We start from the raw sequence: 13,507 nt of genomic DNA, 5'->3' as shown, positions 1-13,507 counted from the left end.
ATTGTCTCTACCTGCCCCCACGCTCCTGTGATCCCCACTAACTGAAGAGCAGGGAGTTTCCTCGGGTTCCCAACATTCTTTCGATTACTCTCTGCAGAGCCATGTTGCTGTGTTCCAAGGCAGTCACCCCGCTTCTTAAAATTAATTGAATGTAAAGTGATGTTTCTTAGTGGCATGGTAAGGTGGAAGTCACTTTTTCTCTAGAATGTACTGTTGGTGATATCTTTAACTTATATTACATGTTAAATATATATAAATACATATTTTATTTTCTGCATATGTTGCATGCTCCCTTTTTGAGCATCGCCATTTGGTGAATCATGACTGCAACCTGAGAGAAAGCCAATTGATTCTATCTATTGGCAACGCCACAAGAGATCAGCAGTTAATAACTGAGCCATTAGTTAGTGTGAGATTTCTCTGCCAAGTATTTTAATGGAAATGTTAACATGTTTGCTTTAAATGGATGAATTCCTCCATTAAAGCAGGAGCAGATGAATCTTGTGCAACACATAAAACATTGATAAACTAATGTCAGAAACCATCTTTTTAGGAAGAGAACATTTGTTTAAAAGAAATACTCTGCTCCTGCCCTGAGAGCACTGGTTTATGCTGGCCTCGACTCCAGATAGACTGACAAGCTCTCCAGTACTTGTGTGCGTGTGCATGTGCACGCGCGCGTGTGTGTGTGTGTGTGTTGTGAATGTAAAAGTGAAGGACTATCAAATATTCCCAAGACTTAAATCCTGCTCTCATATCGGTGGAGCAACGTTTAAAGCCTTGTTCACACTCCTGGATAGGATACAAGTAAAGGCAAAAAATTTACATTAATATAGAGCCTTTCATAATCCCAGGATGTCCTAAAGTGCTTTACAGGCAATGAGGTACTTGTGAAGTATGGTCACTGTTGTAATGTAAGAAACACAACAGCTAAATCTGCACAACAATATTCCAGAAACAACAACATGGCAATGGCCAGATCACCTGTTTTTGTGAAGTTGATTTAGGGATAAATATTGGACGGGACACTGGGGATAATACCCTTGCTTTTCTTCAAAATTGTGCCATGGACTGTCTACATCTAACAGAGAGGGCAGACAGGGTCTAGGTCTAAAGTCTCACCTAAAAGATAGCACCTCCAACAGTGCAGTACTCCATCATGGAGCATCAGCCTAAACCTTTGTGCTCAAGTCCCTGGAGTGAGGCTCAAACCCACACAACCTTCTGGATCAGGAGCAGGATTGCTACTACTGAGATAATCCTTCTGAACTCTCACTTCCCCCTTCATTCTAATTGTTTTTGTCAATCCTTGCTTTATTACATATACCACTTCAGGTCCTTCACATTTTCCTCTCTCGATCCTTCTAACCTAACACAGCATCCCACACATTCAATCTTCTCACTATATCCAGATTCATTGCACAATCTCTCAAACTTAATCCTTTACTGCAATCTCTAAACTGTGGAACCCCTCACCTATCCCTTCTTCCCTTTAGTGCACAATCTTCATCTTTTTATACCCTAATCTTGGCATTATTGTCTAGCCATTGCTTTTTGAGTTACCTCAGCCCTCACCTGTCCATGTGTAACTTCTGCAGACATGCTGCACTTACAGCAATGGCTATTGGATGGCACTGACTGATCTTTCCTCTGTATAACCCATTAGCGTTGGATCAAATAGCATCACCTCCATTTCTCCCTCGATTGACATTAATTAACACACATTCAGGACTAAACCAGGGAGATTTCCTTGTCTGTATGGCTCCACATTTCAGTGTGCCCTGATCAGTCCACAATCTAAGTAACTGGCAAGTTATGTACAAGAGGTGTATATGTACTAGTGGTAACCCCATGGCATTGCTCACAGTGTGTTGCTGGTATGAAAGAAAAGTAACAATATACCATGTTATGCAAAATGTATTGATCATCTGCTAAGGTGACTCTGGATTCTTTTAAGACCACAAAGTTGAATTGATGTTAAGTAAGCATGATGTGAGTTAATCTGATTAAGAGGCTGCAGATATTCTGGCTCCAGTATTTTCTATGCTGGACAGTTTCTCTGTATACTCAAAACCACTGCCAGGACAAAGCAGCCCGCTCGATCGGCACTCCATCCACCACCTTAAACATTAACTCCCTCCACCACCAGTATATTTGCCAGCAGTGTGCACTATATACAAGATGTGCTGCAGTAACCCATGAAACCTTCTTTGACGGTATCTTCCAAACCTATGACCTCTACCAAGAAGAACCAGGGTAGCAGGTGCACAGGAACACCACCATCTGCAAGTTCCCCTTCAAGCCACTACCATCCTGACTTGGAAATATAACGCCGTTCCTTCACTGTCGCTGAGTCGATAACCGGGGGCAGAATTTTACATTCGGCGTGCGTCCCAACGTCATCGCGAACTCGCGCGATATTTCATTCGGTGGGGGCGCGCCCGTCGATAATTGAAAGGCTTATTAAGGCCATTAACCAGGTAATTAAGTTGAATTTTATGCTGCCCGTCCAACCTTACGGTTTGTGGATAGGCGAAAAGGCCAAGCGGCCTTTGCATTTTTTAGGAAACCTCATCCACGAGCGGGATGAGGCTTCCTAAAGCTAATACTGATTAAATAAAAACTTTATTTTGAAAATAAAAAACATGTCCCATCTCATGTGACACAGTCACAGTTTCATTAAATTTTTACTGTCCTTATATATATTTTTTAAAAGCGCTTCAATCTCCCTGAGGCAGCTCCGTGCCCCAGGGTGATTGAAGCGCTCTTTCACGCGCATGCTAAAAGAGCGCTGGCCCCGACTCTCCCTCCTCCCCCCCGCCCGCACAGATCGCGCTCAGCGTTACCGCTTGCGATCCACGCAGGGCAGGCCTTAGTTGGCCCACCCCGCGTGAAATCGCGGTGCGGAGACCATCGCGGGTGGCGGCCGGCACCTTGACCACCCCCGCCCGCTCCTGCCAAGCCCGCCCGACAACTGGAAAATCCTGGCCCTGCAACTCCCTTGACAACAGCACCTACGCCACATGGACTGCTGCGGGTTCAGGAAGGCAGCTCACCACCACCTTCCCAAGGGCAATTAGGGATGGGAACAAACGCTGGCCCGGCCGTCAACACTAACATCCATCAAGGAATTACAAAAAAAAGAGCTATGTTTCTTTAGACTTTTTTTTAAGTGTAATGAGCAAGTGTGGTAGGAAGAAAATGTGTGACAGGAAGTGAGAGTGACAAAAAATGCGGTTGATGTAAAGAAAGATAACACTTGTATTTTTATTAGCACCTTTCACATCCTTGGGATGTTTCAATGTACTTGGCAGCCAAAGAATGTCTTTTTAAAGTAGATACACGGCAGCCAATTTTTACACAGCAAAATCCCACCACCAACAAGTGAGATAAATAACCGCTTAAATTTGTTTCTATGGCATTTACTGAAGCAAATGACATTGACCAGCACACTGAGAGAATTCCCCCGCTCTTCTTTAAGTTGTGCCACGGGATCTTACTTGCTGCTGTACAGGGAGACTAGGGCTCAGTTAGTCATGTGAACTGAAAGACAGCATCTCCAACAATGCAGCACCCACTCAGTCCTGTGGCCGGCCTGTCATTCTAGATTTTGTGCTCAGGTCTTGAAGCATTCTGACTCCGAGGACCATCCTTGGTCAAAATGTAACTGCTCTCGTTTCCTATCACGAGAACATAAGAAATAGGAGCAGGAGTAGACCACATGGCCCCTCGAGCCTGCTCCACCCTTCACTCCGATCATGGCTGACCTTGGGTTTCAACTCCATTTTCCTGCCCTTTCCCCATATCCCTTAATTCCCTGAAAGACCAAAAATCTGTCTCTCCCAGCCTTAAATGTATTCAACGATGGAGCCTCTCAGCTTTCTGAGAAAACGGTGTGGTGTTTCAGTGTTTATTCTGTTGTAACAGACTGAGTGTGATGGCAGCTTCTCTGGACCAGATGAGAATTGGTGTTGTTGTAATATTCATTTTGAGAGGTTACAGCGCCATCTGTGGGGAAAGGAAGAATGGCACGTGGTACCATTGCCATCAAAGCTTCATCTATTATGCTAAGGAAGAACTTGCATTTATATAGCACCTCTCACAACCTCAGAACATCCCAAAGCACTTTACAACAAATAAAGTTCCTTCAAAGCGTAGCCGTTATTGCAATCTAGGAAATGCAGCGGCCAGATTGAGTGTGGCTACCTTCCAGAAACAGCAATGAAAATGATGGTGAGATCATCTACTTTTCCACAGCCTTATCTGAAAGACATCACCTCCAACAGTGCAGTACTCCCTCAGTACCACACTGGAATATAAATTGGCTGAAGGCTAAATATTATAAATATATATATATTTATATTATAAATAAGGGTAAATAAAAAGGCTAGACACTGGGTAGAACTCCCATGCTGCTCTTCAAGTGCCATGGGATCGTTTACATTCACCTAAGGAGGCAGATGGGCCTCAGTTTAATGTCTCACCTGAAAAACGTCACCTCCAACAGTGCTGTACCCCCTCAGTGCCAAACTGGAATATTAGCCTAGGTAATGTGCTCAGGTCTCAGGAGTGGAACTTGGTTTCAATTAAGCTGAAGAAATGTCCATATTGCCCATTGGTTCCAATGCACAAAGTGTTCCAATCACGCCAAACTCAAACCACTCGAGGATTTAAATACATTATACTCGGTTACATATACGTTGATCCAAAAAAAAAAACATGCTTCTTATTTCAGGATCATCCTAAATTGTAAATGATTTTAAAGTTTTAAAAATTCTAAAAGAAAATATCGATATAATTTGTTCGCTGAAAGAGAAATTTCTCCCAAGGAGCTAAAGAACGTTGAGAAGTTAGTTAAAGAGAGTTAAGATTTGAAATGTCAGGGTCCCTGAGGCCATAAAATGCACTTATTTGATAAATGAGAGGTTTTTTTCCCTAGAATTTCTTACTATACGTTTTAATATTGTCAAATGTCTCCCATCCTCTCCTGAAGGTGTTAGTTCATACCAGTGTAGGCTCTATGGCCTCTGTTACCTAGCCCTGAGTCGGCAATCTTCCTGCATGATCCGAGACAATGAGCACCAGTGGGCTATTCAACTGTAGCTGCATCACAGCAGAGCCCAATTTAGTCTGTTCCCATGCGCTTAAAGGGCCTGGAGTGGCAGCTGTGCTGACTTTTCCTCCACTTGACCTGCGGATACTGAGCTAAGTTGTGGCAGAAACAAGAGATTGAACATCAAACCTGCCTGCTCCATGTCTCAGCATCATCGAGCCAGCACTGAAGGAGGCCATTCGGCCTGTCATGCCTGTGTTGGCTCTTTGAAAGAGCTATCCAATTAGTCCCACTACCTTGCTATTTTCCCAGAGCCCTGATTTTTTTTTTCCTTTTCAAGTATATACCTAATTCCTTTCAATAGTCACTGTTGATTCTGCTTCCAAAGCCTTTTCAGACATGGTTCGCCAACCTGTCAGTGAAACTAAAAGTAGGAGCTTTTCCGCACCAGCAATTTTGCTTTGCTAGTTTAAAGAAATATAAACTGCTTCAATTTAGACTGACACATTACTGAGAAAGCCCCGCACTGCCAGTTTTGCCATCGTTTGGAGGAGATGATAAAATGAGGCCCTGTCTGCCACCTCGCGTGGAAGTAAGTGACCCCACAGCATTATTTCAAAGAAGACCGGGGGGGGAGCTCTCTCCATTGTCATTTATCCCTCAACCAACAACACTAAGATCAGATTATCCGGCCTTTATTGCATTGTCACATGTGGGATCTTGCTGTGCTGCCTTACAAGTGCCGTTACATTCCAATTGCCTTCCACTTAGGAAGTCCCTCGGGATGGAGGATGACTTGCCTCCACTCCATTTCGATGGGTTCTAAGATGCCTGACATGTCCTATGTGTGGTCTGCAGACTCTGCCACAAGCAGGCCAGGTTGGTGCCTGAGGGGTTGGGTAGACAGACTGTTTGGAGGTTGGTGCGCACCCTCCAACGCCTCGGACTTGTCACCGCACATTCCCGAGGAAATCTCATGATGATTTCCGTGCCTTCCCGAACGAACCTTCTCCATTTTGGTCGGTCACAAGCCGGGGAGTCCCGCGAGTCAGCGAGTACATTTGCCGTCTTCCGGGACACTTTGAGGACATCCCTAAAGCTTTTCCACTGTCCTCCTGGGAGTCTCCTGCTGCAGGCGAGTTCCGAGTAGAGCACTTGCTTTGGGAGTCTGATGTTAGATAGAGCTTTAATGGGTTGTAAAGCACTTTGGGACATCCTGAGGGTGTGATGGGCGCTATAAAAATGCAAATTCTTTGTTTCTTTCAATCTCACGAGCAAAGTGTTGTGCCACAAAGATAGTATAGACAATGAAAGATCACTTGATGTTACACCAGATATCAGCACCAGCAAAGTGGTGAAGGCTTTACTCTGTTCAGTGAATTGACTGCAAGCTTCTCTTCTTTCAGTGACATGCTGCCATTGCCGCTCTTCAAGCACGAAGACTCTGGGCTTTCTTCAGACCACGAAGCTAGTGCCATCGCATTCCAGTACATCCTGGGCGCAGCTACATCACCTGCTGTTAAACTGCACGAGGAGACGCTCACCTACCTCAACCAAGGTACGGTGAGCAAAGCAGGTGAATCACACAAGACAGGCACGGGACAGGCAAGGCGTCCTTGCTCAGGCATCTAAATAAAGCCTTGCGTACCAACTGTCTAGCAAAGGGATCCTCTCCCCATTCCTCTTCTGCCAGATACCATGCCCTAAGAGGGCATTAGCAACCATGGGCTTCCATTGGATTGGTCCATGATTATCTTGGCAAAGTACTGCAGTGGTTTGTTGTTGCCTTCTGCAGTATGGCTGACCAGGAAACTCTACCATTCTTATCACCTGCCAGCAGGCACCTTGGAAGGATTTATGGGCCAATAATCAACCTGTGTCACCATGTTGGAAATGCACCTTCCATGGTCATCAAGTCCTGAAGTGGGACTTGAACCTGGAGTTTCAGGCCCAGAGGTAGGGGACACCAACCGACTGCACCACAGGATCATCCCCCTCCCCATTCATCTACCTAAAAGTCCACATCACTTCACTCTTCCAAAGATCAGTTTAAAATGAGCCTTTCACTAGTGTGAATCCATGCCCCCTTGCCCAACTGTTACTGTTTAGTTTGAAATTGTGGTACATCAGGTTTTTGTTTATCACAGAATCACAGAATCACAGTGCAGAAGAGGCTTTTCGGCCCATTGAATCTGCACCGACACGTGAGAAACACCTGACCTACCTACTTAATCCCATTTACCAGCACTTGGCCCATAGCCTTGAATGTTATGACGCGCCAAGTGCTTATCCAGGTAATTTTTAAAGGATGTGAGGCAACCCGCCTCCACCACCCTCCCAGGCAGTGCATTCCAGATCGTCACCACCCTCTGGGTAAAAAAGTTTTTCCCCACATCCCCCCTAAACCTCCTGCCCCTCACCTTGAACTTATGTCCCCTCGTGACTGACCCTTCAACTAAGGGGAACAGCTGCTCCCTATCCACCCTGTCCATGCCCCTCATAATCTTGTACACCTCAATCAGGTCACCCCTCAGTCTTCTCTGCTCCAACGAAAACAACCCAAGTCTATCCAACCTCTCTTCATAACTTAAATGTTTCATCCCAGGCAACATCCTGGTGAATCTCCTCTGCACCCCCTCCAGTGCAATCACATCCTTCCTATAATGTGGTGACCAGAACTGCACACAGTACTCCAGCTGTGGCCTCTCCAAGGTTCTATACAACTCCAACACGATCTCCCTACTTTTGTAATCTATGCCCCGAATGATAAAGGCAAGTGTCCCATATGCCTTTTTCACCACCCCACTAACATGACCCTCCGCCCTTGGAGACAACATGGTACAATTTAAGTTTGTTATGGACAAAGAAATAGACAAGTTGGAAAAAAATGTTTTGGATTGGGGAGAGTGGATTTTAGTAAAATAAGGCAGGATCTGGCCAAGGTAGACTGGGAACAGTTATTTGTGGGGAAATCTACAAAAGAACAGTGGGGGGTGTTCAAAAAGAAAATGGGGAAGGTACAGGCTCAACATGTTCCCTCTAGGGTGATAGGAAGGAGTAACAAGCCTAGAGAACCATGGATGACCAGAGGTATTCAGGATACAATGAGAAGGAAAAGAGAGGCCTTTAGCAGGTGCAAGGGAAGCAAATCAGCAGAGACATTAGTGGAATACAGACAGTGCAGGGTGGAGCTTAAGAAAGCAATTAGGAGAGCAAAGAGGGGATATGAGAAAGCTCTGGCTGGTAAAAGTGGGGAAAATCCCAAGATATTCTATAAGTATATCAATGGGAAGAGGATAACCAGGGAAAGAGTAGGGCCCATAAGGGACTAAGGGGGCAATCTATGGGTGGAGCCAGAGGACATCGCTAGAGTGTTGAATGAATACTTCACATCCGTCTTCACCCGAGAGAATGAGGATGAAGGTATCGAACTTGGGGAGAGAGACTGCGAGATTCTTAAGCAAATTGATAAAAGGAGTGACAAGGTATTGGAGGTGTTGGCAGGCTTAAAAGTGGACAAATCTCCAGGTCCAAATGATTTGTGTCCCTGACTGCTGAGGGAGGCAAGGGAGATCGCAGGGGCTCTGACCCAAATTTTTAATTCCTCTCTGGCCACGGGGGAGGTGCCAGAGGACTGGAGAACAGCTAATGTGGTTCCACTATTTAAGAAGGGTTGTAGAGATAAGCCAGGGAACTACAGGCCAGTGAGTCTCACGTCAGTGGTAAGGAAACTATTGGAGAAAATTCTGAAGGAGAGAATCTATTTCCACTTGGAGAGGCAAGGTTTGATCAGGGACAGTCAGCATGGCTTTGTCAGAGGGAGGTCATGCCTAAAAAATTTGATTGGAATTTTTGAGGAGGTGACCAGGTGTGTAGATGAGGGTAGTGCAGTTGATGTACTTTATATACTTTATATGGATGCCTCAGAGATCCAGAGTATCATTTATTATCTTACATCCCACTCAGAGGTCCTTTCTCAATCATCTCCTTTTCAAAGCAAAAAGTCCCACGTCCCTCAATCTTCCCTCATAAGCCAGGTTTTGTTTAGGTGAAAAGTTTGCGATATAATATCACTGCTCAATAAGCTGCTTGTCCCATTTGCTTCCCATTGCTGAATAGAGTCAGAAGTCATTATGGCGTAGAAGGAGGACATTCAGCCCACCAAGTCCATGCTGGCTCTCTGTAGAGCAATCTCATCAATCCCACTGCCCTGCCCTATCCCTGTAGCCCTGCAAGTTTAATTCCCTCAAATGCCCCTCCAATTTCCTTTTAAAATTATTGATTGTCTCTGCTCCACCCACCATCATAGGCAGCGAGTTCCAGTTCATTACCACTCACTGCATTAAAAAGCTTTTCCTCACGTTTCATGTGTTCTTCACAGAATCGTTACAGCGCAGAAGGAGACCATTTAGCTCCTTGTGTCTGCACTGACTCTACAAATCAGCAATTCACCTAGTGCCTTTCTTCTGCCTTCTCTCCGTAACCCTGCACATTCTTCCTTTTCAGATAACAATCTAGTTCCCTTTTGAATGCACATTTATTATTATAGTAATCTTTTATTCTTCCTCTCTAATTTTCTCCCCTCACCATCTGAAGATGTAGTCTCCTCGTTAGGCAGTCTCTTACACTTTGTACAAGTGACAATCCTAATGTGATATCCTGGCCATCTGAGTGTTGCCAGGTGATTTGCCTTTGGGACTGTATCACAGCCAATGTAAATCCTGTTTTCCTTTAGAATCCATTTTCAACAGGCATCCCTGGATTAATCAACATCAACTTGCATTTATATAGTGCCTAAGGTGTGGTAAAACATCCCAAGGGGCTTCACAGAGGCATCATCAAACAAAACTTGGCACCGAGTGACATAGAAAGGATATTCGGTCAGATGACCAAAAACTTGATAAAGAGGTGGCTTTTCAGGAGGAGAAAGAGGTAGAGAGGCAGAGAGTTTGAGGGAGAGAATTCCAGAACTTTGGCCCTTAGCAGCTGAAGGCACAGCAGGCAATAATGGCGTTGAAAATCAGGATGCACCAGAAGCTCGAATTAGAGGAGCGCAGAGATCGCGTAGAACTGTGGAGCTGGAGGAGGTTACAGAGATGAGGAAGGGGGCAAGGCCATGGAGTGGGGACCCCAGTTGGCTTCCCACTCTGGGCGCTGCACACTGAGGACAGTTATATTTCCACGATCGCCGCCCACCTGAGAACAGGTGCCTCAGTACAGGCTGGAACTTGAACATTGGCCTTGCCAAATGCGTATGGCTCTTTACCACAGTGGATAAAGTTGCTGGGGGATTGGGAGAGTGATAGGGAAATTTGAAGGTGTCTGAGTTTCTTTGGCTACATGTGTATGTTGTTTCTTATTCAGGTCAATCATATGAGATCCGAATGATGTGTAATCAAAATATGAGGGGACTGTTGGAAACAAATGGGAAGATGCTGAAGGTGAGTGTGGGAAAGGGAAAACTGAGGGAGAATGGATAGAATAAAGATCGGAAAGATGAGTTAGGCTGTTCCAAGCAGACATAATCTAGACCTTGAGGGATAGCTTCAGTAGTTTCTGCAGCTTCTTACACATTACATATATACAGCATATGGTTGCCGCCAGACCACAGAACTTACAGAGCACAAAAGAAAATTACTGCGGATGCTGGAAACCTGAAATACAAACAGAAACTGCCGGAAATACTCAGGAGGTCAGGCTGCGTCTGACAAAACCCTCCCTGCGGTGGTGAGTTTTGGGAACTGCAGGTCCAAAGTCATCTGTTCCTCCCCACACCCTTCAACACAGATTCCCAACGGGATCCCAGCATTGAGGGCATTCCATCTGGGGTTTCTGCCTTGGCCAGGCAGCAAGATGGAATGTCTGGGAGCAAATGATCAGGACATTGCCAAGGAGGAGAGGTGGAAAGGAGGGGAGGTTTAGGGAGGAAATTCCAGAACGTAGAGCCTAGGCAACTGAAGGCGTGGCCACCAAGGGTAGAGTGAAGGAAGTCAAGGATGGACAGGACTCCAGAACTGGAAGAACGCAGGGTTCTCAGGGAGTTATTGATATTGTAGATGGCTGAAGACAGTATCGGGGAGGTTGGGGAGGGAGAAAATTTGTTGCCATAAACTGTTTTGAGTTCTGACTCCTTTGCCCAAGTCAGCTTTGCCTTTTTGTTTTTGCAGAGTATAGTCAGGGTGGTCTTTCATGACAGGCGCCTGCAATACAGTGAACACCAACAGTTCCAGGGCTGGAAATGGAACAGACCAGGAGACCGACTGCTTGACATTGGTACGTTACATTCACTGTCAGCATTGTGGATGGTGTGCTGAGCCTCCACCCAATCACATTGCCACAAAGAGAGTTTCCAACCCTTCCAGATATCAAAACATCTGTAGCAGTATAGGGTTAATTCCAGATCCCGCACACCCAGCAGGGTTGCAATGCTTAAAAATGGCGTGGGGCACAGGACTCAATTTTGTCTTCATAAAACCTAATTAGATGTTCCATTGATGCCTCAGTTATTAAAATGTATCACCCAGTACACATTGAGCCACCTGATCTGGATTCCTAGTCTGTGCTGGACTAGTCTGAATCAGACAGGCGTGTTTTGTGGTGGAGGCATGTTGGAAATGCTCACAGTTTAAAGATAGCAGTGCAATTCATTACAACGAACACTTGCATTTATATAGCACTTGTAGTTTAAATAGTCGCTTGGTACTGCAGAACTTGAGTATTGCTGTAATAAGTTACACCATCGAAGCTTTTTGTCCCCCTCATTGTGTATCAGAACAGATGCAAGATTTTTAAAATTCATTTACGGGACGTGGGCATCACTGGCTGGGCCAGCATTTATTACCCATCCCTAATTGCCCTTGAGAAGGTGGTGGTGAGCTGCCCTGCCATGTGGTGTAGGTGCACCCACAGTGCTGTTAGTAAGGGAGTTCCAGGATTTTGACCCAGTGACAGTGAAGGAACGGTGATATATTTCCAAGTCAGGATGGTGAGTGACTTGGAGTGGGACTTCTGGGTGGTGGTGTTCCCATGTGTCTGCTGCCCTTGTCCTTCTAGATGGTAGTGGTCCTGGTTTTGGAAGGTGCTGTTGAAGGAGCCTTGGTGAGTGCCAAATTGCAAAGGGCGCAACAATTTATATTGCTTGAGAAATGGGTGCTGATTGGTTGGAAAATTGGCCGTGTTGCAGGCATTGGCGTTGGGAATGCAACAGCAAAGTATTGTTCCCCATGCTTCAGTTCAATTGCAAAAAAGCTGCAATGCCTGGACATGATCTTTTTTCCTGCAGAGGACAGGTTCCTGCAGATGAATGTATGTAGCTTCTAGCAAACTTAAGTGAGCCGCATTGCGAGCCCAACTGATAATCTTAGGATGGTTGTTAGTGTAATTCTTAGCACACTCGGCCTTGTCAGTAAGTGCTGTCCCACTGCGAAATCACAAACGTTAGACATCATGGTCTGAGTTTGCAAGCATGGGTTTACACAGGGGCCTTTTAGTAATAAAATGTCTCAAGGCACTTCACAGGAGTGAAATCAGGCAAAAAAAAATGACACTGAGCCAAAGAAGCAGATAGGAGGAGACCAGAAGCTCAGTAATTGATGTAGGTTTAAAGGACCATCTTAAAAGGAGAGAAAAGCAGAGAGTTTACAGAGGAAATTCCAGTGAAAGTGAGATATCAAGACTGTCCTCACTGCATCTTGTCGTCATCTTCCACGAATCTTGTGGCTATGAGGGCCTCCCGAGCGCACCTGCCTCGTCTGTCCATCACCAGCATCCTCGCCTTCGAGGACCTCATCATCATCATCATCCCCTTAGGAGGAGACGTGCAGCTCTTCCTCTCACTGTTGCAGCCCCAGGTTGTGGAGCGTACAGCATGCGATGATGATGAATGCCACCCTCTGGGGACTGTATTGCTGTGGCTCCACCAGACCTGTCGAGGCACCGGAACCTCATTTTCAATATGCCTATCGTTCGCTCCACCAAAGTCTGGGTTGCGGCATGAGGTTCGTTATACCGTCTCTCTGCTGCAGTCTGAGGCCACCACATGGGCATCATTAGCCAAGTACTCTGCGGGTAGCCCTTGTCCCTGAAGAGCCTTCCCTGCAGTCTCTCTAGACCCTGGAAGATGTTAGGAGTCCGAGACCTGCTAAAGACGCAGGAGTCGTCGGTGCTCCTTAGGAATTGTTCTCAGACCTGTAGGATACATTAGTGGGTGGTCGCACACCAGCCAAACATTCAGCGAGTGGGAGCCCTTGTGGTTGACTTAGTTGACTGCTTGTTGCCACGGAGATCTAAGCACCATGTGAGTGCAGTCGATGGCACCCTGGACCTGTGGAAAATGTGAGACCTGTGCAAATCCCAGCGCTCTTGCTTCCTGGCTTTCCTGACCCAGGCAAAATGCACAAAGTTCTGTGCCTTTGCAAAGATAGCGTTAGTGACCTCCTGGATGTGCTTGTGCTG

At 45.8% G+C, this 13,507-nt stretch overlaps 2 protein-coding genes across 5 annotated transcripts in view; both read left to right on the top strand.

Moving 5' to 3' along the window:
- LOC144667837 (alpha-2,8-sialyltransferase 8F-like) overlaps window positions 1–13,507 on the top strand; it is a 1,155,130-nt gene that overhangs the window by 516,086 nt on the left and 625,537 nt on the right. The window lies entirely within an intron of this gene.
- The window catches only part of LOC144667722 (transcription factor CP2-like protein 1), a 45,238-nt gene that overhangs the window by 1,546 nt on the left and 30,185 nt on the right, over window positions 1–13,507 (top strand). The window contains exons 2-4 of the mRNA XM_078529175.1: window positions 6,460–6,611; window positions 10,418–10,494; window positions 11,221–11,326. Coding sequence (XP_078385301.1) covers window positions 6,460–6,611; window positions 10,418–10,494; window positions 11,221–11,326 — 335 coding nt within the window. The remainder of the gene's footprint in view (window positions 1–6,459; window positions 6,612–10,417; window positions 10,495–11,220; window positions 11,327–13,507) is intronic.

The sequence above is a fragment of the Cetorhinus maximus genome, chromosome 25 (genome assembly GCF_964194155.1).
Source record: "Cetorhinus maximus chromosome 25, sCetMax3.hap1.1, whole genome shotgun sequence".
Taxonomy (NCBI): Eukaryota; Metazoa; Chordata; class Chondrichthyes; order Lamniformes; family Cetorhinidae; genus Cetorhinus; species Cetorhinus maximus.
The sequence above is the reverse complement of the archived record's forward strand: the minus strand, read 5'-3'. Positions and strand labels throughout refer to the sequence as shown.